We start from the raw sequence: 27,113 nt of genomic DNA on the forward strand, positions 1-27,113 counted from the left end.
AAGCATTTAGTGTGACAGTGGCGAGGAAAAACTCCCTTTTAGGGAGAAACCTGGGACAGACCCAGGCTCTTGGTAGGCGGTGTCTGACGGTGCCAGTTGGGGGTGTGATGAACAGTGGCGATAATAGTCACAATAAAGATAATGGAACTATGACTTGAAATAGTAGTTGTAGTAGTTCACGGTGTAGCAGGGCACTGCAGGATGTATGATCCGTGATATAATAGAGGGGGTTAGAGAGCATTCACCATGTAAATAACTTGTTATACCTTGGTAAATAACACATACATGACAATTTCTAGATCCAACTTTGGGAACCACAGGTTTGTACAATGGCAGTACCTGCCACGATGTCTCTTTAGTTTTGTGTCCTTGTCTTCAGATAAGGAAACCGGCCTGGAGATCCGCCCCATCAGCCGCCCTGCAGGCCTCAACATGGAGCGCCGCCGCAGTCGGGCCGTCCTCTACCAGCTGTCTGGACACCTACAGAAACAGGACAAAACCAAGAGCAAGCTGAAGATCAACAATGTGAGACATGTTGTCCTAATATACCTTCCGTCCTAGTTAGGATTTGACCTACTGTATTTTTTCATTTGATATTTTTGGAGGATAATTCTTTTGATTACAATGACCCCAAATAATGAAGGGTCAGCAGATTCATCTTAGCATTTGCTAAAAGAGAAAACTTTCTCGTCAAGTACTGTTTTCAAGGGCTTCATTTGCAACACAACTTGATTTGCATTCATTTCTAGATGAATAAGATGAAAATTTGTAAATTAAAGCAACGGGGGTGAGACAAAACGTGCCCTCGCAGTGTGATCTTAATGACCCAGGACCTTAGTGGGAACAAATTAGCATAAAATGTTTTCATTAGTCATTTGAAATGATTGTGGGGCCAGCTGATCAGGTATCATGGTGAACACAGGTTTAATCTTTTGCATAAGGAGCATGTTAAGTTGATGATCAGTTAAACCACCAGAGACTAGGGATGTAACGATACACTCAAATCACGATTCAATACGATTCACGATTTTAAGTTCACAATACGATTTTCTCAGGATTTCTTTAACAGAATGAGCTGCAGACAAATGACTGAAAAATATTCCTTTATTTCTATAAACTTTGCAAAACACAAACATTTTACACATGTGTAAAATTGCATCTTAATTAATCTTAATCTTAATTAACAAAAATTAAATTAAAAAAATAATAATTAGATTAAAAAAATCCCACATCAAAATTACTACATAAATAGAAAACAATCAAACAAGCGAAATCATAAGTAGATTACGCCCTAGGCCGGTTGTAATCTTGACACATTTATATCGACTTTTAACCGATTCACAATGCATTGTTACTTCCCTACCAGAGAGACATTTGTATTTTGTCATTGCTTTGTACAAACACGACATGACTGATAACATACTTTGAAGGCACCACATTTTTGAATATTGTCTGTTTACGTTTCCAAGTTTGACTGATTTATTTAAATTTGCCTTTGAATTATGGAGAATTCAAACACAACACGTCAGTGCTACAATTATTGATCAATAAAAAAAAAAAATCGAACCCTAATATTGGTAAATGATATCTTTTATGTTTGTGCGTGTGTTTCCACATCAAGAGTGTTCTTGGAGCCAACGCGAACCCAATCCCAGAGTACAAGGTGGCGGACATTCAGAAGTCCCGTTTCCTCCTCCTTCACTACGGCGCGTTCAAGGCTGGCTGGGATTGGCTCATCTTGTTGGCCACGTTCTACGTCGCCGTCACCGTTCCCTATAACGTCTGCTTCACTGCTGTGGAGATACGAGAGGACGGCGCCTCAGCAGCACGTAACCCTCCGAGTGTCAGCGACATCTTGGTGGAGATACTTTTTATCATCGGTAAGGCCTCTTTCACGTGCTTTGTATACGCTGTTTACATGATGATGTTGTAGTGTAGGAATAAACTCTATCAGGTTTTAGCTACACAGGCAATGCTTGTTGTCTTATTGTATTATATAACAAGAAAAAAATATGTCCTCCTATGTTGCGCCTCATTTAAGCATATTTTTTCCACTTTCTTCTAATCAGCTTAACGGGTAACCCCCCTCCTGGTTTACATAATCAAATTAAGCAGCTCTGAAACCACCCCTCCGTCTCTCTTAATTGACCCAGTTAGCTGCACCGTAGTATGCCAATGCCTCCATCTCCTCCTAACACACAGGAGCTGTATACTAATTGAAGCTCCTTAACAATCTCCACTTCTCCTCTGCTGTATCTCAACCTGCCATCTCTCCTCTGGCAACCCAGTCCACTAAACCCGCCTCGAGGAAGGCTTGTTAATTTAAATATGTTCACAACCTGGACCTTACTGTCACGGTGTTTTTAATTTTAAAGTTTAGATTTTTTTTTTTGGGGGGGGACGAGAGTTGGAGAGATGAGAAGATGTAATGTATACCGTTGTCATGTCTGTGTGCGGTGAATATGAAGCTTAGCACAAACACTGGAAACATGGCTCTGTCTGATGTTGACCAAAAAAAAGGCAACTTTACTTTGTTTGAATAAAAAAAAAAACGAGATACAAGGTGTTAATTTGTGAGCTTTGTGTGGCAGATATCGTGCTGAACTTCCGGACAACCTTCGTGAGCACGTCTGGTCAGGTCGTGTACGACGCCCGCTGCATTTGCGTTCACTATGTCACATCTTGGCTGTTTGTGGATCTGATCGCCGCCTTGCCCTTTGACCTGCTCTACGCCTTCAATATCAGTGTGGTGGGTTTCACACACACAAACACACACACACACACACACACACACACACACACACACACACACACACACACACACACACACACACACACACACAGACAGCTATACAGTTTTGTTTTTTTATATTTGTATAATGTGTGCACATTTGTGTACATAAGAGTGTTGGGAGAGTGCATATCAATCATACATGCCTGACTGTGGTTGCACTTTTGTGTGTCTTTAGGGGTGATTTACGTGCAGTGTATAGGCAGAGGCTCTATGGGCGGCGCTGCCAGTGGTAATAGACGTCATTGTTTTATCAATATCACGCTCCTGCTGTCCGATTCTCGCTCCGCATTAATTTAATAAGACCAAGAAAGAGCCTACAAGTGCAAATGTTATGCTACAAAGATAAGGCAAATGAAACTTAAAGCCAACAAAAGATTGTTTTTTTTGGCTCCATATTTTCTTGAAATCCTGCTCTCACCATTTGCTGTAGTGGCTTAGATGGAAGGAAACTAGGAGTCTGAGCTTCAACATTAAGTAACCATTAATTAAGATGATTAAAAAAAGATGTTGGTGTAATGGATTTAACTGGACTCTGCTCAGAAATAGTAGGTATTTGTGTCTTTGATTAACACTGGAGTGAGGCAGAGATGTTCAGTGTTGTATAAAGTACTAGAAAGCAATACTTGAGTAAAAGTACAAGTATAGTACTAGAACAAGACTTTGGTAGAAGTGAAAGTTACCTTTTAGAATATTACTTAAGTAAAAGTCTTAAAGTATCTGATATATACTGTACTTAGTATCAAAAGTAATTTTCTGATATTTAATGTACTTAAGTATTTGAAGTAAAAGTAAAAGTTTTTTTTTTTAAAGCAAGCGGTTAGAACTTTTATTGTGACTTTCTTATAGTAAAGCATAAAGCATATTCAGGGTTCCCATATCTTCTTAAACTCACTCATCAAATCAAAATCACATTCTTTTCTAGGACTTTTCAGGCACAATTATCTTAAGTTCAAAGAACAAACAGCTGATTTTTAGAGCTGACATCAATGTACAGAAACATTTCTTGCAACACGGGTGTATGACGTTATCTTCACCACTACCCTGTTCACCGAGTTTACCACTATCGTCGGGGTGGTCGCAGGGCTCAACATAAAAAAAAATCCCCACTGGCCCCCGGGGCCCCCGGGGCCAGTAGATCAGAGTTTTGCTGGCCCCTTCTACATTTTTACTGGCCCTGAAAGAAATATCATAGGTGTGATTGGAAAAGGATAAAAAAGCAGGAAAATATACGCTGCACCTATGCTTTAGAAAATGGTTCTAACCCAGCTAGCCACTGCCACTGGATGTTGTGCCATTAGCAGCAAAGCTAGACCAGGGGTCATCAACTACATTTTTCCAAGGGCCAGAATTTTTTTAAGCAGACACTCCAGGGGCCGGACTTTCAAATAAAGAAAATAAAATTATACCTAATACGCATCATCTTGTTTGATATTTTCACTTTCTTACTAAATTAATGCTATATTTTTTACATTAGTAAGCAAACCCCTAAAAACATGGAAATCCATAATGATAACTAGATAGGCTACTTAACTAGAAAATGATCTCAGATTAGTCCTGTATGCCTAATTTGAAATAAGACAATTCTGTTGCTAAATAATACAACCGGCAACATCGTCAAGAATGAAGAACGCGTCATTCACGTGCATATTAAGTAGCCACATGTATTTGTTTTGGTCTTAAAATACATCCATAGGTTTACCGCTCCAGCGGAGAGGATGGCTCGTTTAGACAGCAGCTACGTTTACAAGAGTTTGTCCAAAGTTCAAGATTGGTTGCAAATTAAGACAAACAGTTAGACTACAAACTGACATCTTTCATTTTAGCTCGTTTGTAAAGTTGCTATTTGCAGAGTAGAGCTGTGTTTGCACAGCGCGGTGGACGAGAGTGGACAGCGCAGACTGAGATATCGGTTTCTACGTGTTTCTGCCTGTAGAACAGGTACGTGGGTTATTGATAAGTATTGAATCTTTAATCATGGAGGTTTTATTGTAGGCTACCTACTTACAGTAACGAGTGTAGCGTTAGTTCATCTGCGCCATCGGCGGTAAATAATCCTCGGTAACGTTTCCAGTCAGTAGGCTACATGTGCTGCGTGAAGTAACGCACACACCAGTGACTGTGGCTGCAACCAGCCCGACATACGTTTTTACTGGCCCCGGGCCATCGGGCCATTGCTTATGTCGAGCCTGGTCGTCTACGATAACGGGAGGTCCTCCAGTAGGTGCTCGTGCTTCCATGGCGGTTTCAGTTGTGCGTCGTCGTCCTCCTCCTTTAGCAACAAACTAGCGCTGAAATAGAGCGCGCGGCGTGCGGAGCGTGCGTAATGCAATCTAGGAGCAGTGATTCGCCAAACCTCCCTTATTGCAGTCGCACACATTTCTTCTAATTTTATTTTTTAGTAACGAGTAACGAAGATGCTTAGTGGAAATATAACGGAGTAAAAGTACACATTTTATCTAGGAAATGTAGTGGAGTAAAAGTGAAAGTTGACATACATTTAAATAGCGAAGTAAAGTACAGATACGTGAAATTTCTACTTAAGTACAGTAACGAAGTATTTGTACTCCGTTACATTACAACACTGGAGATGTTATACACCTGTTCATTCTCTGCTGAATTAATTTGCCTGAATGGATCCATATCTTGATATCTAGATTAATTAAATCCTATCTGAGTGGGGTGTCAGTAATCTGTGTTGAACCCAGAGCTGCTTCAATTACCGCACCACTTATTGGGCACCAAAACAAGCAGGGGATTGCAACCTCAATTAATACAGAGGTGAGGAAGGAAATCAATAAAGGAACACATTTTGATGAGGTCATTTTTACTTCAGTACGACGGGTGGCTTCTCTGGTAAAAGCAAAAAAAAAAGTTTATCTTGAGTTAAAAGTATTTTTAATCCCATTTGAGCTACAAGATTTCGACAATCTACGGAGCAACCTTTGATGTTTTTTCTGCACTGCGAGTGAGATCATGGAGCAGGTCCCCCCAGTGTCACGGCTCACTGTCAAGGAGCCTGATTGAAATTCTCAGTGTGCATGGGCGATTTCTAAGTACTAGGGGAACTTTTAAAAACTTGTAATTCTGGTTTAAAGTCTGCTGTACCTCTCCAGGAGTAACTAATCCCATCATAATGAGCAATCTTGTGTTACTGTAGATTTGTTCATACCTTCCATACCATACTCCTCTGTCTCCCAGAACTTTGGGGTTCACCTGCTGAAGACGGTGCGCCTCCTCCGCCTCTTGCGCCTCCTACAGAAGCTGGACCGTTACTCCCAGTACAGCGCCGTAGTCCTCACCCTGCTCATGTCCACGTTCGCCCTGCTGGGCCACTGGATGGCCTGCGTCTGGTACCTCATCGGACGCAGCGAGATCGAAAGTAATAGCCCCGCCTCCTGGGATATAGGTTTGTGTATGTGTGTGTGTGTGTCGTGAAGTCCTGTGTGTTGCAACTTCCTGGAATGATTTTAATGGATGGAAAGACGAAGACCAAAGCAAATATAATCTGTATCATTTTAACCCAATTTCACAGAGTTTGAGACGTGCTTGTATACACTCAGTGTGTGGTCTGTGTCCTTTTTACTGAGAAAACACTTCTAATGATGGTGATCTGTCTCCCCTCCTACTGTGCTCACTAGTGCCAAACACCAGCAATACTGTGAGGTGTGTTTTAGGTGATGGTGGCTATCCTGTTTAAATCAGCAACTTGCAATGAGACAGGAGGAGACCAGAGGGGTAACAGTGGTGGAAAGATATACAGAAAGGGCCTTCACTGATACACAGATGGACACAGGGGACGGTGGTAGCTCAGGTGGAACAGCGGGTTGTACATTAATTGTAGGGTTGGTAACACTGAACCCTAAATTGCTTCCGATGAGCAGGGCAGCGCTCCATTATTCTTGGTTAATGAGTGTGTGTCCATGGGTGGCTTTTAAGGCTTTGTCCTTCTCAGCTTGAAAAGCAGTGGTTCTCAACCTTTTTGGGACCAACGCCCCCCCTATCCATTATCCAGGTCCCTTACCGCCACCCCCCACATCAAATAAGATGTAGGCTAATTGCCCTGAATATTAATGATTAGGTCCTATTATTGTTATGATTATTGTTATTGTTATTATAAGTCCTATTGTTGTTGTCACTATTGTTACCAACGTCTCTGACATCCCGTTCCCCTGTGTTGTGCCTGAACGCGTTCATTGAACGATAATAGTTCATGAACTCGTTCATATTTTGGGGCGAACGTGAACTGAACGTACCGTATTACGCAGTCGCAGTGGCGAAAACTGGCCGGTTTTAATGTTGCAGACCACTGTTTTTTGCAATTAGTTTAAAGTGTAAACTCATATCATTGTGAACCTTTGGTGTAAACTCGCCTTAAAACAAATGCCCCCCAAAGGCACCTCAATGCCCCCCTTTCCACAATATCGCTTCCTTTAAAAAAAACTCACATTTTTCTTACTCTACTTCCTGTTTTGTCTGGCTGTCATGCTGGTGTTGTCATACCCTACTCTGTCCTCTGACAAATTAAATGTCAAAACTTGGCACGTATCGGTTAGTTAGAGTCTATTTAATCATTTGTCCAAAGTTACATTTTAAAACAGGGCCATTATATTGGCTGACACCATAAACATTAGATGTCCATCACAATGGGGTCTGGGTCCAAAATGTTTAAACAATGAAGAATATAATCAGAACAAAAATCTCAGACAGACAAATTTAGAAAAGATAATGGGCACCGTGCATGAACTCAAATAAAAGCTGACATTATAAGTTAGCGTGCAGTGTCAGGCCTGTACTCCTTCCAAATACACAAACACCAACACTGAAATAATTAATCGGCCGTTCCAGCCTTGTTACCACTGCTAATGAAGCCTTCTAGTAAAATAATGCCCCTCCTCCCTACAGGCTGGCTTCATGAACTGGCCAAGCGCTTGGGAACGCCATACTTCCTGGCACCGCTGACCTCCCTGTTGGGAGTCTCTGATTCGCCTCAAGGCACCATGACAGCAGGACTGACCAATTCCAGCCAGTGGAACGGCTCGGGGTTGGAGCCGCTGACCGGGGCGGGTTCGCTGGGTTTAGGCCAATGGAATGGCAGCAGAACCAGAGCGAGGACGCCCAGCGCATCGGGGACGACACTGAGCGGCGGCCCATCCGTCAGGAGCTCCTATGTGACATCGCTGTACTTTGCTCTGAGCAGTCTGACCAGCGTGGGCTTCGGCAACGTCTCAGCCAACACAGACTCTGAGAAGATCTTCTCCATCTGCACCATGCTGATTGGAGGTGGGATTAACACAACACCAAAGCAGTCATACTGTGTTGTCTGTAGAAACTTAAAATCCACAATTTGTCGCCAATAGGAGTTTCTGTTCACTTGTGAAAATTTCAGTCTGAATCAAAGTGGTGGACTGAGCAGACAAACCGATCACTGACCACATCACTAACATGGCAAAAAACCAGGCTAGAACAGATGTTTGTGAGTTATGTAGTTTAATTAAGGCAGATGACGGCACTGTCAATTATCCTCCTTAAAGTCACATTGACAGGTCACCGACAAACAGTTTGAATCTGCAGCATCGTGACGCAAAATCCGAGCAAGGCACAACACCTCAGGTGGACCCAAGGCATTGCTCTGTCCGTATTGCTTACAGCGGTGCAAAGCGGAGGTGTATAGTCCAGGTGCCAGAAAGTAAAAATCCTGCCATGTTTTTGGATCTGCCTCTACATCTAGAACAGGTGTTTTCACTAACGAGCTCATCTACCTGGTAGAGGAGCTGGTTTAGTGATGGTTGGGACAGCTGCTGGACAGGATTTCTACTTTCTGGCACCTGGACTATACACCTCTGGTGCAAAGCAAATCTACCGCTGATCATGTGTAGATTGATTTTTCTACCTTTGACCAGAGCAGCCACTTACACAGTAATTAAAGCTGTTTGAATCGACCCGAAACCTTTTAGCTGCCCATTTTGTAAAGAAATAGTACAGTTACCCTAAAACTGAACTATGGCAGAAATCCTTTAAGCTTTTCTTGGTGCTTTTGTCTCTTTGTCTGTAGCATTAATGCATGCTGTAGTGTTTGGTAATGTGACTGCCATCATCCAGAGGATGTACTCACGGCGCTCCCTCTACCACACCCGCACCAAGGACCTGAAGGACTTCATCCGGGTGCACCGGCTGCCCAAAGCCCTTGAGCAACGCATGATGGAATGTTTCCAGACGACCTGGTCTGTCAACAACGGTATCGACGTCAGCGAGGTAAGAGGGACTCACTGCATCAGGAGTAAGTGATTAAATGCCTTTGCCACAAGAGCATGTGAACATATGATGGATGTCATGTTACTCTAGATGGCAAACGAGCATATTTCCGAGAATGTCCGACTCTTCCTTTGCCTTTCAGAGAGGGGTATATGACCTCTGTGGCTTGGGTTGACCTTGTCCGCTACAATGGGATCAACTTTGCTTTGCTTCGAAAATTGAAAGTGCAAATCCTGCGACTTTCCCTAAAGAAACTGTTCAAAGTCATGAGAGGCTTTGGGTTTTGTTTTGGGTTCTATCAAACTGGGGCAGCTAGCCTAATTTCATGGATTACTGACCTCATAGACACTCTTGATGTGTTTTACCATGGCTTTAAATCTAGATAATCCTTTTTAAAGAGATGACGTGATGGGGGGGAAAGACGCTTATACTAAGGTACTAACACACAACTTTCCCTTGCAAAGATTTTTGCTTTGCTACCCGCACATACAGTGGGAATTCACTATATAATATGGTATAGTATATAGAGAGCTGTTGCATTTGCTGTAATGAATGACATTTGAGTAAATGTACAAAATGAAAAAAAAAGCTCATCCAGAGATGTATCAGTTAGTTGTGACTATGTGGGAAAGTTTCATTTTGCCTTTTAATTTAACCTCCACTTTCCCACACAGTCACATTCAAATGATGACACACAAAGGAAAGAAGCCACTAAGAGAGAGAGATAGAGGGATTCATCCATAATTTTAGATTTGTGTTTTGTGTATCTTGCTTTCACTGCAGAGGGGATAGGCTATACAGTGTGTCCTTTTCATTCCCTCCACAGCTGCTAAAGGACTTCCCAGATGAGCTAAGGGCCGACATCGCCATGCATCTGAATAATGAGCTGCTGCAGCTGCCGCTCTTTGAATCGGCCAGCAGGGGGTGTCTGCGCTCCCTCTCCCTCATCATCAAGACCTCCTTTTGCGCTCCCGGGGAGTTCCTCATACGTCAGGGTGACGCCCTCCAGGCTATCTACTTTGTGTGTTCAGGCTCCATGGAAGTACTGAAGGACAACACTGTGCTGGCCATTCTGGGTAAAGAACAAAACAAACTAACATGTTTTTGTCAAAGTATGTGTATTTATATTATTGTCCTCATTTTAATTTGGATTGTAACAAATTTAGGATTTTTTGGAATGAAATTTGAAAGATTTTGCCCCAAAAATGGAAATGAGCTGCTTTGGCAAAAACAATCAAACTATCAATCCCAGCCATCAAAAACCCATAGTGGTGAAAGGCAATTAAAATGATCAGGATATATATTTTAGATTGTGCTGATATATAGACATTCAAAATGCACATATTAGATAATTAAACCATTAGAATATATAATGCAATACATGCAAAACACATCCTATATCGCATAGCCAAAACCACTGAGGTTCAGCACCATGGAGAGCACCCATTCCCACAATGAGGTACTATGGGAGGACTGGCTCCATCCATCTATCCTATTTCCACACTCCCTCTTTTGAGAGATCTGCTCAGAACAAGGTTAAATAAGTAGGTAAGTATATCATTGCTTGGAGCTTGTGGGTTTGGCTCAAGCCTCCTGTTGGGCCTGCAGTCTGAGGGAGTCATTTTGCTACCTGAATCTTAAAGGGCTTCTCTGTCTTGGACACCAAACCATAGAAGCCCTCCTAGATTCCGGCAGTAAAGTGACTCAGAAACTGCCGTCTACTACCATGTGAAGCAAGAAGAAGATGGTGCGTTAACTAACCTACGCCATCGCCATTCCCATTCCCATAGTACAGTAAGTAATGGCGATCAGCAAGCTTTTTTAGTGGGAAAAGTTCATGTCTCATATCTCAGATGATGAAAAACATGTCAGAAACTCAGGGATTTAATTAGTCTGGCTATCACCAGACCAAGCTCGATCTTTTAAGATTGAACATTAGTCTGGGGAGTCTGCTCTGTATTTTCTACTGCACAAGAGGCGTGATCAACGGGCATAGTTCAAATGACTCTGTACGCAATTGGATAGTCTTTCAACCAATCAGACCAACGATCCGGGTGACATAGCAGCGACAGCGGAATCAACAGGTTGCTGCGCTTTGGTGGCCAGCTTGTTGAATGTAAACAAAAAGCTGCTTGGTCGCTTCTCTATCGTCATCGTGTTTAACCCGCCAATAGCGCGCCAGGTGGATAAGCCAGTTTGTGATTGGTCCCCGCAAAATTGTAATGGAAGCAGGATAGATAAACGTACAGGTTTCCAGCCTGAGCTGCAGGAAGAAATCAAATTGCCAGCAGATCGGCTGGGGTTTATCCAGTCTAGGATTTAATGGCACCTTAATAAAAAGCTACACAATATTGCAGAAAACTGTAGGGTGTTGTTACCAATTTCAAGATGGAGTTTGTGTATAGGGGCATACAATTTACAAAATACACTGGAGCAAGACCATGAAGTGCTTTTTTTAAGCGTTATAAGACTGTGGTCTATTTGTTGTTGTAGCATTATGAGTGGAAGATGAAAAAGGGCTTTTTATTTCTGAGGGAGGTATCAGACATCCAGAATTGAATAGCCAGCCAGACAGCTTTTATGAAGAGGAACATGATGAAGGAGGGCAGCCTAGTGCTACATTATGACTAAAAACTGCAATTATGCCCATATTAAACTGCCCCCGTGGGCAAACAAGTCACACAGCATCAAGCGAAAGATGGAGTGTGACCCAAAGACTGAACAGTTTGGGGTGCAGCAAGAAGCTGAACAGGAAATCCATAAACAACATTCATTGATTTAAACACAACGTTGACAAATAATCACCTTATACAGTTGTCATGGCAAATGTGTTACACATCCAGCTAGACATGGAGCAACAATATAATTCATATAATTCAATCATATTTCTGGCCTCCTGATGAATATAAGTCAAATGTTACCATCAAACCATCATAAATAGGTGGACATGAATACAAAACAGGAACAGGAATCCTGCAGCCTCGCACAGCGAACACAACACTGACACTTTCATTCTGCATAACACGGATGAAACAGAATAGAGAAACACAAACAGCTCTGGAATGAGTTCAGAACGGTATAAAGCACTGGGAGCAAATTGGCAACACAGTTTTTCATATTAATGATCTAACTGGTGTAAATAATGAAGTCACTGCTGCCTATAGAAGAAACTCGTTAGCATATTGGACCTGCCGTGTATACACATGCACATTCGTGTGAATATTGAAACGTGCACAAACTAACTAAATTCCCCTCCTCTCCCTCCCGTGTAGCTTTACACACAAACACACACACACACACACACACACACACACACACACACACACACACACACACACACACACACACACACACACACACAGGTTTGACATTGCCACTGTGGATTTACAGCTGTGGAGAAGGCAGTGAGGTAGAGAGAGGAAGCAGAAAAACAGAATAATAAAGACCGTCTGTTGTAACCCAAAACAGTCCATCTGTATCCCATGGTGACTACTTTAACAGAAATATAAAATAGTCTAACCATACATTCAACCTATTTGCTCTGGAATGTGTTTTTCTTAATAACCGCATTGGGTTGATACTACTAAAAGTACTATAATACCATGGCCATTTGCCAGTAAGTAAAACAAATTGCATATTCACATTTTGGGGAATTGTGCTTTTTAAATGGGTCAGTATGTTTATTACTCTCTGGGTTCTCTTGATGTGGACTATCCCTTATATTGGGGCACTTCCTGCATTGTAGTCTTTCAATAGACTGCCACCAGTTGTGGTAGAAGTATTGAGATCTTTTTACTAAAGTAAAAGTACCAATACAACAATGTAAAAAAATACTCCATTACAAGTAAAAGTACTTCATTAAAAATCATAAAAGTGCAGAAGCATTATCAGCAAAAATGTACTTTAAAAGTAACAAAGTGAAAGTACTGGTTTAATAAAAAATAGATGGCGATGCTTAGAGTTTCCTTTTGGTTTCTTTTGGGTGTTTCCCGATTTTATGATCATGATAATGCACTTGATGCTGGTCCAATATAGAAAATATTGGAGTCAGTTAAAGCTATAGTGCGTAGTTTCCGCCCCCCCCCATGAGGAATTCTAAGTAATGACAACAACACTGTCGGTGTGTCCACATGATACAACCCCCCAAAACGTTACACACTAAAGCTTTAAGGAAATATGAAATGCATCTGTTGCAATGCATTATGGCTCATATATCAGCTTCCAGGTTAAGTATGTAACACAATGTATGTGTCTCTGCTTTCCAGGTCGGGGCGACCTGATTGGCTCCGACTGTCTGACCCAGGAGGAAGTGATTAAGACCAACGCCTGTGTGAAGGCCCTGACTTACTGCGACCTGCAGTACATCAGCCTGAAAGGCCTCCGCGAGGTGCTCTGTCTCTATTCGGACTACGCCCAGAAGTTCATCACTGAGATCCAGCATGACCTGACGTACAACCTCCGGGAGGGACACAGCACAGAGGTACGAGGGCGGCCGATGCTTTTCTAGCTATCCCTGATCGCTCTGCTCACAGTGAAAATCTTAGTTTGGAAGGTTAAAACGCACATTAGGTGTCAGAAAAGTTTTGCGTGGTCCATTCATCAATCTCCCGCCACTTATCTGAATCTGTGTCGAGGTGGCAGCAGGCGTAACAAAGTAGCCCGGAGGTCCTTCTCCCCAGCCATCCTCCAGCTCGTCCTGTGGTATACGAACATGTTCTCAGGCCAGATGGGATGTGTAGTCCCTCAGGCATGTTCTGGAGAATCTCCTCCCAGTCGAACATGATCTGAGGCATCTTGATCAGACACCCAAACAACTTCTTACCTTAATATGACCCTATATAGAATCTGTAAGGTATAACAGCCAGTCTCTCTGTCCGGCTTTCTGTTGTTGTTTTTTTCATTTGTAAATGTAATATTATCACTATCATTATTAATATTACCATAGAAGTGTATTGCAGATAGGTAATATCATGTTCTAAATGCCTTAAAGAAAGAAGACTCCTTCTGTTTTTGTATGTTAGACTCAGCTGTGCAGTGACCTCCTCCACCCATCATTTTATGCAATGCCGGAGTGATGGCTTTGCACTTAAAAAGGATTAGCCATCTGGACTGGGAGTGAGGAAAGAAGCCACGGCTTCTGCTTGAGATGCAGCCAACAGCTAAATACATGAGCTAAACATGGACGATTCAGATGCCAGTAATCTACAGATGGATCTCAGCTGTAGCGTACACATGAATAACCAGCATATACTGGAAATAACTAAGTCACATTTTCACTGTGAGTAAGCTTGCTAACTAGAGCAGAGGTCCAAGGGAAATATCAGGGGACAGACAGTATAGCAGCATGAAAAGTATTTAAATTATACCGAATAATCCTTTACTTTTTGCTGAAGGAGGCATCTTTACATTTATTGCCAAATTCATATATGTAGTCGTTCTGGAAACATGTTGATTCCTGCTTGATTATGACAACTAGTCGCCCCCGATTGGCTCTAAGTCCACTTAGTCTTAGTCCACCTTTTTTTTTATTATGAACAGCTTATCTCTATAAAACGATTGAGTGAGGTAAGACCTTTGCAGCTATATTATTTGCTCAGCTGTCAGGCCTCACTGACCATTTTTTCAGTGTTTGACTTTCAAGCACGTTAAACAAACTGTTTAAATGTCACATCAATACTATATGAATAGGGTGTGCTTCTTGCTGTATCTCGCAGGATAGAAGCATCAAAATACAGTAAGCTTTCTGAACACACACACACACACACACACACACACACACACACACACACACACACACACACACACACACACACACACACACACACACACACACACACATATGTACACAATACAAACTAGCACTAACAAAAAGTAACATTTGTATTTCAGAACATAAAATAGCAAAGTTAACACAATACTCAGTCCAGCTCGGAGCCTGTCGAGATAGGTTAAATCCTGGAACTGGTCTCCCTTCTTTTTTTGTTTTTCTGCTATTCAACAATAAAGAACAGCGATTGTAATGATTCATCTGTTCATTTAGCCCACTCTATATCTTCCCATTAAGGACAGGGAGCACTTGACAGCTTCTAGCCGCTCTCCAAGCGCACTGCTCCGCCGGTTGCGAAATGTGGATGTATATATTATTCGGTGCGTTTTTATTGAGCATCAACCTTGCGTTTGCGCGTATTGTTGGTAAAATAGACTTAAAGTATAAATAAATGCTTCAGGTCGCGGTTACGCCCGTGAGACACAGCTGAGGCGGAGTCATGCAAACAGCTGCACAGATAAAAGTGAAAGCATATATGTAGACATACGTAACAAAACGTTTCTGACACAACGGCTTTTGCCCTGTTGCAATATAGTAGCATTTGCGGGGTTCAGGAATTCCCAACATGAAAAGAAAGTGGGGAGGGGCCGTAAAGTGCGGGGGGGGGGGCCTTGACCCTGTACTCCGGGCGCCCATGGTATATTCACCAGTAGCGACAGCAGCACCGAGTGCGGCATGGGACTAAAAATAGTGCTAACAGAGGGATGGGGGAGGAGTGGGTCATCCCTGACTGGATAAATATAGAATAACAACCAGATGGAGACGAGACGAGAAAACATCAGGATGAAAGGTAGCTGCAGGGGAAGAGGAAGAGGAAGAGGAAGAGGAAGAAGAAGAACCTCGCCGATATTTGCAGTCACGTGCCGAAACACTGCAGACATTCACGCATGCAGCTCTCACATACCACCATACCATTACACAGCAGATACAGAATCATTTATACACACACAAACACACATGCTGTGTTGTCCAATGTTGTCTTGTGCCTAGTACATCTCACATGCATAACACACATATTACATGTACAGTGACCATATTTCTACATCTCTCACATGCAACATACACCTAGTTCTCTTTCTTTGCAACCGCAATAATGCACACATAATTGTATGGGGCCCTTATAGTGGCATGCTGCACATCAAGGGTGGCACGTGCTGCTGAAATGCCAAACAAACCCTTCTCCAGTCGGATCCCTACAGGCAAACCACTGCTAAAATTAAACCTCTGTGATCTAAAAATACCAGTCGAGCACGTGGGCCAAAGACATGATGGAGAAGACAACAAACAGAGGGGAGGGAAGGGTGGTGGTGACAGCGGGGCAAAAAGGGAAAAGAGAAAACTGGATTTGTTTGGCAGTGTTTTAGTCAGCTTTAAATGACAGTCACACAGAAGGTGCAGCAAATAGAAATCCAAGAACTAGCCACCAGTAAAAACATGCTGAGTGCAGGAATTTTACTTTAAAAGAACAATCTGTTTGGATATGACTTGTTAGAGGAGTCATAAACATCCACAAACATCATCTTCTATATTCTTTCCTCTGAGGTTATAGAGAACCTTCAGAGCTGAATGTCTTTGGGAGTGAATGGCGTCGATGCTTGCTTGGTTTTGAATGAGAGCGCTCCTTTGCAGCGCTGCTGACAAACTGAATGGATATCAGCGCCATTGCAGCTATTGTGAATGGAAACTGTTCACTCAGTGATGCTTTCAATGGCTCAGCAGCTCCCCCATCTGGTGAAAGAGTGACTTCCACATTCCTGACCTATAGACCTTTTTCACGGCAGACATGTTGACATGTCATAGTAGGAAAAGCACAGGTGCGTTCAAAACCATTACTGATGGCTGCATTCCACTTAGGAGAGGTCCTGGTATTGTGCATGCTGACTCACTGAAATAGCTCACTGGGACACTTGATGGAATGGAGCCATCGTTAAGGTTATCATTTTCAGCTGTGCTTTTCCTACTATGACAAGTCAACATGTCTGCTGTGAAAAAGGTCCATTAATTCTCGCGCTGTGTGCCGATTCAAACCTACACACTAATGCTAAGCATAATAGCATTGTAATTAATTCTATCAATAGGCATGCATACTAAAGACCTTGTGGACACGTAGGTGGTACTCACAGCTACAAAATAAAAATAAAAAGAATGGCTGCAGCTCTCTGTGTTTCAAACAAATGATTACACTTTGTTGTATTCTGCCCTCTTTTTTTAATTCCTCAGGCAGGCTGTCGAGATAGGTCAAATCCTAGAACTATCCTGGAGCTGTGGTCTCCCTTCTTTTTTTTTTTTTTTTTCTGCTATTCAACAATAAAGAACAGCGATTGGAATGATTCATCTGTTCATTTAGCCCACTCTATATCTTCCCATTAAGGACAGGGAGCACTTGACAGCTTCTAGCCGCTCTCCAAGCGCACTGCTCCGCCGGTTGCGAAATGTGGATGTATATATTATTCGGTGCGTTTTTATTGAGCATCAATCTTGCGTTTGCGCGTATTGTTGGTAAAATAGACTTAAAGTATAAATAAATGCTTCAGGTCGCGGTTACGCCCGTGAGACACAGCTGAGGCGGAGTCATGCAAACAGCTGCACAGATAAAAGTGAAAGCATATATGTAGACATACGTAACAAAACGTTTCTGACACAACGGCTTTTACCCTGTTGCAATATAGTAGCATTTGCGGGGTTCAGGAATTCCCAACATGAAAAGAAAGTGGGGAGGGGCCGTAAAGTGCGGGGGGGGGGCCTTGACCCTGTACTCCGGGCGCCCATGGTATATTCACCAGTAGCGACAGCAGCACCGAGTGCGGCATGGGACTAAAAATAGTGCTAACAGAGGGATGGGGGAGGAGTGGGTCATCCCTGACTGGATAAATATAGAATAACAACCAGATGGAGACGAGACGAGAAAACATCAGGATGAAAGGTAGCTGCAGGGGAAGAGGAAGAGGAAGAGGAAGAGGAAGAACCTCGCCGATATTTGCAGTCACGTGCCGAAACACTGCAGACATTCACGCATGCAGCTCTCACATACCACCATACCATTACACAGCAGATACAGAATCATTTACAAACACACACACACACACACACACACACACACACACACACACACACACACACACATACATGCCGTGTTGTCCAATGTTGTCTCTAGCCTAGTACATCTCACATGCATAACACACATATTACATGTAGGCTACAGTGACCATATTTCAACATCTCTCACATGCAACATACACCTAGTTCTCTTTCTTTGCAACCGCAATAATGCACACATAATTGTATGGGGCCCTCATAGTGGCATGCTGCACATCAAGGGTGGCACGTGCTGCTGAAATGCCAAACAAACCCTTCTCCACTCGGATCCCTACAGGCAAACCACTGCTAAAATTAAACCTCTGTGATCTAAAAATACCAGTCGAGCACGTGGGCCAAAGACATGATGGAGAAGACAACAAACAGAGGGGAGGGAAGGGTGGTGGTGACAGCGGGGCAAAAAGGGAAAAGAGAAAACTGGATTTGTTTGGCAGTGTTTTAGTCAGCTTTTAATGACAGTCACACAGAAGGTGCAGGAAATAGAAATCCAAGAACTAGCCACCTGTGAAAACATGCTGATTACAGGAATTTTTAGTTTAAAAGAACAATCTGTTTGGATATGACTTGTTAGAGGAGTCATAAACATCCACAAACATCATCTTCTATATTCTTTCCTCTGAGGTTATAGAGAACCTTCAGAGCTGAATGTCTTTGGGAGTGAATGGCGTCGATGCTTGCTTGGTTTTGAATGAGAGCGCTCCTTTGCAGCGCTGCTGACGAACTGAATGGATATCAGCGCCATTGCAGCTATTGTGAATGGCAACTGTTCACTCAGTGATGCTTTCAATGGCTCAGCAGCTCCCCCATCTGGTGAAAGAGTGACTCCCACATTCCTGACCTATTAATTCTCGCGCTGTGTGCCAATTCAAACCTACACACTAATGCTAAGCATAATAGCATTGTAATTTATACTGTCAGTATGCATGCATACTAAAGACCTCGTGGACACGTAGGTGGTACTCACAGCTACAAAGTAAAAATAAAAATCGCTGCAGCTCTCTGCGTTTCAAACAAATGATTACACTTTGTTGTATTCTGCCCTCTTTTTTTTTTTAATTCCTCAGGCAGGCTGCGAGAGCAACGGAGGGATCATGAAGAAGCTTCCATCCATCAAGGAGGACGAGGAGGGATCAGGGTCCGAGGGTGAGAACTCCCCTCTCCCCAAGATGCCTCCCCCGAGCAGACTGGGCAGAGGCCTGCGTTCCCCGCCGCTGCCGGCGAGAACCTTTAGACCGGCGAGCGATCGCACCCGGCCCGCCAGCCTGCAGATCCCTGGGGTGAGCTTCAGCTGCCAGCAGCCGGACCTCAGCCCTCGGTGAGGAACCTCTCGTTGGGTTAGGGGCTTAGTGTTAGCTTGTTCATCCAGTGGCAGTAACCCACTGTGTTTTTGACTTGTGACATTCTTCTTAAACACAAACCATCTACAGGCTAATTTGAGTCCCTGGAGAGGTGGCAGCAGGCGCTCGTCTGGAGGAGTCCATTCGCTTCAGTGCAGCGGTGTGAGGGTGCACACAAGCATAAATTGTGTCACTGTGTTGGATTTCCAACAAGATATTAAAAGTGCTCATATTATAATTTTTTGGCTTTTCCCCTTTCCTTTATTGTGTTATATGTCTTTTTGTGCACGTTATAGGTTTACAAAGTGAAAAAGCCCAAAGGGACTTACCATCTCCAACAGAAAACACTGTTCACAAACTGCTCCAAACAGCTCTATTGTAGTCCAGCCTTTACTTCAGAGACAAACGTTCATCACTTTGTAACACACGTTATAATGCTCGCCTAGCTGCTAGCGTGGCACGCCCTCATACTCTGCTTCTGACTGGCTAGTAGTCCTTACCTAGGTACTGCTCATGTGCGACTCCCAACAAAGATGGTACAGAAGCTTACTCTGTAGCTAAAACGGAGAGCTCAACACACAGGGTGAAAAGAGGTGTGTGTTTTTTTTTTAATTGAACCACATAAACCTATTTTGATATAACCTCTAAATAATTCAATTTCAATTTTATTTATAGTATCAAATCATAACACAAGTTATCTCGAGACACTTTACAGATAGAGTAGGTCGAGACCACACTCTATAATTTACAAAGACCCAACAATTCCAGTAATTCCCTCAAGAGCAAGCAGTGCGACCAGTGGCGAGGAAAAACTCCCTCTTGGGAAGAAACCTGGGACAGACCCAGGCTCTTGGTAGGCGGTGTCTGACGGTGCCGGTTGGGGATGCAATGAACAGTGGCGATAATAGTCACATTAATAATGGAACAGTGACTTCAATTATAAAATAAAATACAATTATGAACCGGAAAATGAGCATAATATGAGCACTTAAAGGGAAAAAAGCTGCATCACAGTTGGAAAGAAATCTTGATTACTTTGACAAATCTGCCCACGAGAAGCATTAATGAATTCTCTTTTAAAAGGACAAATCATGTAATCAGCAATAAGCAGAGAATTAAAGATGTATTTGTATTTGTATGATCTTAATTGGGGTCCTGGAGATCCCTGACTCTAAAGGGTTTTTTGTATGGTTAGGTTATTATTAGCTTTGCTTCCTATCTAACAAAACAGAAGAAGAGGCCTCATAATAATAAACTGCACTTGGATTCAGTGAAGGAGTGAGTCGTCTTTTTGTTGATTTGGCGATTGAACCACGTCCAGTTTGTGTTTCTGTAAAATGTAAAGTCAAAAGAGATTATATGGGCTCTTGTATGTTGGCATGAACAAGGAAAGGCCATTTGAAAATGAAAGTCATCACTTTCTTAACTTATTGTCTTGTGTGCAAGACATTGACTCACTCTCCTTGTCTGTCCTCAGGTTTCTAGATGGGATGGAGGCAGAAAACCAAAGTGTTTATGACCGGAAGTTTGATTTTTCTCCCACTGCATCTCAGAGTTTTCTTCCCAGCCCTGATTCAGCTGCCTCAGGTTAGCGCGCGCACACACACACACACACACACACACACACACACACACACACACACACACACACACGCACACACAGCCTACTAGAGGATGGATATCCTGGTCCCGACGGGCTGGGTTCGGACAGATATTTAGAAATGATGTTCGGGTTTCGGGTCGGGCTCGGTCACATCAGAGCGATAAGGCATTGAACATTTTAAATTAAACAGCTTATTAACGTGCGCTTGTTGCCCCGTGTGCGCTGTTGGGTTCATCTGTTGACATTTCCGAATGCCTTCCTACAGTTAGTTAATAAAAGCGGGCTTTCCACACAAACAAACATGTCAAATATGTCATTAGTATGACAAAAAAATGAGATTTTAACCGTGTCGGGCTCGGGTTGGGCTCGGTCAGAAATATCTTAATGGCTGTCGGGCTCGAGCCGGGCTCGGTTACTGCTCTGTCGGACGCGGGCCGGGCTTGGATAGAAAAATGCGGCCCGATCCGAACTCTAACAACACACACACACACACACACACACACACACACACACACACACACACACACACACACACACACCAGACTGGGTGAGCTGTAGAGCTTCAAAGATACATTTTTTGAATAATATATACTACACATATATATAATCTTAATTATCGGTCAGCTGTTGAAGTCCTTACTTGCATGTATGTGTATATGCATGTGTGTATTTCTGTATCTGTCCACAGGGGCCCACGATGACGGTAACACCATGCAGACTATCGCTAAGCTAAAACACGAGGTAAAGCTAGTCATACTGACTACAAGAATATATTATATGAATATATGACTATGACCAAATGCAAATTGGTGTGATCCCCAAATTAAACGCCATTTCGTAGTTATTTGTCAGCAGTGGTGGAATGTAGCTAAGTACATTTACTCAAATACTGAACTTAAGTACAAATTGGAGGTGCTTGTCTTTTCTTTTCATGCCACTTTCTACTTTCTGCTCCACTACATTTCAGAGAAAAAACTTTTTACTCCATTACAACAATCTTGTTTGTTAGTTGATTGACTGTTGAACAAAATGTGAGTACTTTTACTTGTAATACTTTAGTACTTTTTCCTGATATTAACATATATTACATATTTTTACTTAAGTAAAGTTTTCAATGCAGGATTTATACTATTTATTTATTTTACAGTGTGGTATTAGTACTTTTTCCTAAGTAAAGGATCTGATTACCTCTTCCACCACTGTTTGTCAGTTAACTTAGTTATTACAGTTAAACTGGTGTTTAGGTTGAAGTCATAGTGTCCTATTATTGTAAATTGTTGCTTATCTTGTTTTTATTTTCTTATGATGAGTGTTGGACTGCGCAGGACATCTTTTCTGTCAGTTGTCGCCAAACTATTCACATCAATGTTTCTTCATTTTCAAACAGCCCTAGTTATTTAAAAAAAAGAAGAAGAAGAAATCCATATTTTAAGCTAATGAAAGACAGTTTGCATCCCAAATGAAAGACATGAAAGAAAAGGATTAAGGATTAATGTAGCTCAGTCCATGCAGGGCTAGAAGCCAAGATCTGACTTTGTTGTATTACACGGACTTTCCCAAACCCAGCAGCGGTACTGACTCTTCCTCTGACTCCCGTCTCTCCAGATGAGCGTCCTCTCCCGCCAGGTGACCGCCGTCAGTCAGGAGCTGCAGGAAATGACGAGTCTTCTCAAACCCCTCTTCCACAACCCCCCCACCCTGCTGATGGCCAGCACTGTGGCTCGGCCTCCCAGCGTGTCATCACACAGCTGCTCCCCGGCCCCACCCCTTTTTACTCAACACGCACCTGTGGATTGCTCGGACAAACACAATCCTCCCTCCGCCCTGGTACCTGAACCGCCCTCTCCTCAGCCGAGCACGACGAAGCTGTTACAAGGAGAGTTGGATCCGATTCAGCGTCCCCCCTCCCAAACCCTCACCTCCCATTATCCCCCAGTCGCCCATCGCTCGGCTCCCCCGTCACTCAACAGCTCGCCCCGTGAGCACACAGTTGTGCCACATCCCTCCTCCGTCTCCGTCCCCTCTCTTTCTTCATCAAGCCATCCATCATCCATCACTCCCCTTTGGGTAGACTTATCACGACCCGATAGTCAGCAGCCTCAATCCCGTCTCCTGCTCGTGTCCCAGTCCGAGTCCCAGTTTACGTCCTCGCCTTACCCCCGTACCCTTTCCCAGTCTCAGCTCCAGCCCCTTCTCCAGCCCTCCAGCATGGCCTCACACCCTGCAGAACCCCTCCTGGACCTGCAGGGGGTGGAGTGGGGGGAGCACACCACCCAGCTCAGCTTCATCAATGAAGGACAGCCCCCGATGTGAACATCGGAGGAAGATCCGGACACTCGACAGACAGGAACCAACCAGCATGCCGCACTTCTCACTGCATGACAATCATGTGTCCAAAGTTTGGCATGTGAGTTAAGATGTAAATACATCGATTTTAAACTATTATGACAATGAACAACAGCTGTATGCAGATACGATAATAAAATAGTTTGTTTTTACAGTTTCATTTTTGATTTGTCTGACAGGATCAGTAATAAACTCCTTTCACCGTTAATGATATATATGAACTGTTTATTAAGTTCAGCCCGATTTCTCCCTAATCTCCTTAAAACCACTCCGTTACTGCTCACAAATATAGGAAGAAGCTTAAAGGACAAGACCCATGAGTGTACAATTTTAGCTCCTTTACTATAAACTGTGCTTATACTTCCATCACTGCTAACCAATTTCCAAGGCATACTCTTTAGATGTATGTTATTTGGATGTATGTTTAGGCTCAGGTACAGGTCACTCCATGGACAGTATATTGCACTCGTACTGCCAGACACTCAGACACAGTGAAGAAACAGTCATTTCTCATCATTTAGTTTTATTGAAGCCATGGCTGCTGTGACATCTGTGAGCCAATCAGCAGGGCGCAAAAGAAAAAGGAGATTAGCTACTCAGTTAGCCTTCTGAAAGACTGTACAGTGGGGCAGACAGCGCCCCAGTCCACCGGCTTGCGGTACTCGCCTTTCTCCAGCACGTACTGCCGGCCCTTGTAGTTAGGGTGCTCGTAGAAGACCCACCAGCCTCCCAGGACCCTGCAGGAGTGGACCTCCCTCCAGTGGAAGTTCTCCAGCACGGAGGGGCAGTCGTCAGTCGCCTCAAACACCCGACCGGCAAAGTCCCCTTTGACATAGAGCTGGATCTTGTAAGGGTCTCCACTGGCCTGGAGGAGGATGAGAAGAGGAAACAGAGAGACGAAGAAGGGTTTTTGGAGAGATGTGGTGGCAAACATGGATGGAAGGGGGAGTTGACTGAGAGATGGATGAAGGTTTTGGCTGTGATGAAGAGGGTGTGTGGTGGAAGAGCAAAGAAATGGCTGAGGAATAAAAAGTGGATGGGATAATGGAGAAGTGCAGTGACAGGGTAGGTTTGAACTAATGTCAAGCATCTGTTTAAGTCATTCTGTCTGATATTTAGCCTTCAAGACTTCTGCTTACAGTTTGCTTTTTTTCTCCACAAAATCTTTAGAACTAAGCATCAGAAACTTTAAACAAGAACAACAAAATTCCCCCCCCTCAGCTTTCAAGACTCAATGGTAGACTGAACGAAGGAGATGTGAGGCAGAAATGTTTTAATTCAGCATTTTGAAATGTAAGTGCTACTAAATATACAAAAAAAAGGCTGGGAGGCTTACGATGTTAATCATCTTGCAGGAGCAGACCCTATCGTTGAGGCCGATCCAGCTCTGGTAGTTGGGGTACTCGCCTCTGCCAAGGACGTACTGGTAGCCCATGTAGTTCGGTCTCTCGTAGATCACCCAGGTCCCGCTCTCCACTCGAGCCGAGTTACAGCGACTCAGGTAGGAGTGGAAGTCGGTGCAGTCGCCGTCGCACTCGTACCTGCGACCCTGGTAGCTTGGGTCCTCGTAGAAGATGATCTGGGGGAAGGCACATGAGTGAATCTGATGTCAGGAAAAAGTAATAATTGGAAGAAGAAAAAAAAAAAGGTGCTATAAATTGGAGTTTGTGCCTATAATATTAGTAAGCTGGTCAATAAAAGTTGTATATGTAGACTCTAAACATTCTCTTAACATTTGGGTGTCTGTCTGTAAAGTGGTATGTGCAGAAACACTCACAGGCTTTTGACACAGACCTCAACAATGGTGAGGTTTTTGTAAAGGAAACAGCAGATCCACAAGAGAAAAAGAGCAGGACAGCCTCACTTCTGACTACTTTTCCACCTTCTAAATGCTGCAAGCCAAGATGCTAAATGTAGAAACTAAGTGTACAAGCTTACAAAACGAAAGGCATTTTAGCCACAACTTTCTGCATTGTTTAATATTCCATAAGCTGTTAAACGTCCTACATCACTTCTTAAGCAAAACTGGAAACAGGTCAGCCCCTGCTTACAGTCAATAATGAAGACCGTACGCAGCATCTCATTAAAACAACATGTATTGCTCTTTTGAAGTTATGTCCAGAATCCTCAAAATCTGGATAAAAACATGTTCATATTTCATTTCCTGCCACCTGGATAGGAAATATGGCTTTGGGATCTTGGTTTAAAATCGTCTTCTTTTTGATTGTGTAACAGATGGAATACTTTATAAACCAGGTGCTTAGAAAGAGTCTTGGGAGTGTCCTGGAAATATCTTCAAAACAGCAATAAGAGTTATTAAATATACTTGTGGGTTTTTCAAAGATTGCTGTAAATGTAGATGTGTGGAAAATTGGATGCAAAGTGATGTGACTGTAATAATAATATATACGAGAGGCACAAACTTGACATCTTTAGCTTCTACTTACCCTGCCCATCCTGCGACCAGCTGTGGTCCACCGTGTGGTCTCCCTTGAATATGTGTGTGTAAACTAATGTTAAAAGTATGTGTGTGTGGGTGTGTGTGTGAGTGTGTGCGCTCGTATGTGAACCTTGTTTCTCTTTTATACCTGCAGAGCCCTCTGTAATTGAGACAACTGCTTTGTCATGAGAATGAGATCCAAAATTTGAGTCAGTGGTTCCATTGCTGGTCATGTTTTCCAGAAAGAGGCCGTGGGATTACACAGCATAAAGACCTCAGCCAGCGACCAACTGTAAACCGTGTGTGTATACTGTAAACACACACACAGAGCGATATGCACAAACACACTGACATAAAACATATAGACCTCTATTTGATGATTGTTTAAATGTTCAGCCGTCCTCCTCACGCACCGAGGGAACGAAATAATCAATACATTTCAAGCTGCCGCTCGTCAAATGGCCACTAGGTGTCGGTGTCGTTTCACATTTTATGTTCCCCAATATTCCTCTCATCTTAACCTGAACCCAGCCAATTAGGGTGCTCTGCAATGGAACTCTATGGGAAACATGAGGGAACATTATTTAAACCAGAGGTCTTCAACAGGGGGGTCCGTGACCCCTAGGGTGTCCTCAGAGTTACTGCAGGGGGGCCGCCCAATTCTTAAAAAAAAAATATTTTTTGAAAGTTTCTTTTTTTCAAAAATGAAATTTCTGAAAATATACATCGACGTGAATCTAACATATTACGTAATAGCAAAGATATATTGGCCTATTTGTGCCCAAAAAAATAATCACACATTGAAGATAAGCTTACTATAGGTAAGGTAGCCACTATAGCCATACAGTTGGGCTTAAAGATTCACTGTGTATGTGTACATGTATGTTTAAGGTTAAAACATGATGTATAAATAATATCCATTTTTTTTCATCCCTTCGGCCCAGTTTAATATGCAACTCAATTGTTTACAATATATGCAGTAGGGGGTCCTTACTCGGTCCCTCTTTGTGCTAAGGGGTCCCTGGCCTAAAGTTGACCCCTGATTTAAATGGTAAATAGTAGCGGTGGGGGGAAAAATCGATACAGTATAGTATTGCGATATTTTTCGTGGCAATACTGTATCGATACACAGACGCCAAGTATCGATCTTTTATTATATATGTGTTGGTCAGTCTGTCTGCTTGACAATCCCATTTTGCAGCAATAAAATGGAAGTGAGATGAACAGACAGAGAAATGTATATTTTTAGATAAAACAGATGTTGACAAAACTGTCCTTTGGGGACATCATTTGAAATTGGGAAAAATTTGAAGTTGGAAAAAAGGTAATACATTGCAATATATCGAGGAATATTGCAATATGTTTAAAATCGCAATAATATCGCATCGTGACATAAGTATCGTGATGATATCGTATCG

General features: G+C 42.9%; 2 protein-coding genes across 3 annotated transcripts in view; one reads left to right on the forward strand and one right to left on the reverse strand.

Annotated features, from left to right (window-relative positions):
* Positions 1-23,410, forward strand: part of LOC120554093 (potassium voltage-gated channel subfamily H member 8-like) — a 37,435-nt gene extending 14,025 nt beyond the window's left edge. The window contains exons 4-15 of one of the 2 annotated variants that reach the window (XM_039792703.1): positions 380-525; positions 1,622-1,880; positions 2,592-2,749; positions 5,993-6,200; positions 7,697-8,074; positions 8,847-9,046; positions 9,873-10,122; positions 13,312-13,526; positions 19,034-19,284; positions 20,784-20,893; positions 21,598-21,650; positions 22,515-23,410. In XM_039792703.1, coding sequence (XP_039648637.1) covers positions 380-525; positions 1,622-1,880; positions 2,592-2,749; positions 5,993-6,200; positions 7,697-8,074; positions 8,847-9,046; positions 9,873-10,122; positions 13,312-13,526; positions 19,034-19,284; positions 20,784-20,893; positions 21,598-21,650; positions 22,515-23,222 — 2,936 coding nt within the window. In that variant the 3' untranslated portion in view covers positions 23,223-23,410. The remainder of the gene's footprint in view (positions 1-379; positions 526-1,621; positions 1,881-2,591; positions 2,750-5,992; positions 6,201-7,696; positions 8,075-8,846; positions 9,047-9,872; positions 10,123-13,311; positions 13,527-19,033; positions 19,285-20,783; positions 20,894-21,597; positions 21,651-22,514) is intronic. The other variant, XM_039792704.1, reaches the window with a different exon arrangement.
* Positions 23,411-23,761: 351 nt separating this feature from the next.
* Positions 23,762-25,820, reverse strand: LOC120554094 (gamma-crystallin S-like). Its single transcript, XM_039792706.1, has 3 exons — positions 25,703-25,820; positions 24,592-24,834; positions 23,762-24,120 (listed from the first exon to the last, which is right to left on the reverse strand). The coding sequence occupies exons 1-3, from the start codon at positions 25,709-25,711 to the stop codon at positions 23,848-23,850; spliced, it is 525 nt and encodes a 174-aa protein (XP_039648640.1). The 5' UTR covers positions 25,712-25,820; the 3' UTR covers positions 23,762-23,847.
* Positions 25,821-27,113: the final 1,293 nt, after the last annotated feature.

Source organism: Perca fluviatilis, chromosome 24, assembly GCF_010015445.1.
Source record: "Perca fluviatilis chromosome 24, GENO_Pfluv_1.0, whole genome shotgun sequence".
NCBI classification, from domain to species: Eukaryota; Metazoa; Chordata; class Actinopteri; order Perciformes; family Percidae; genus Perca; species Perca fluviatilis.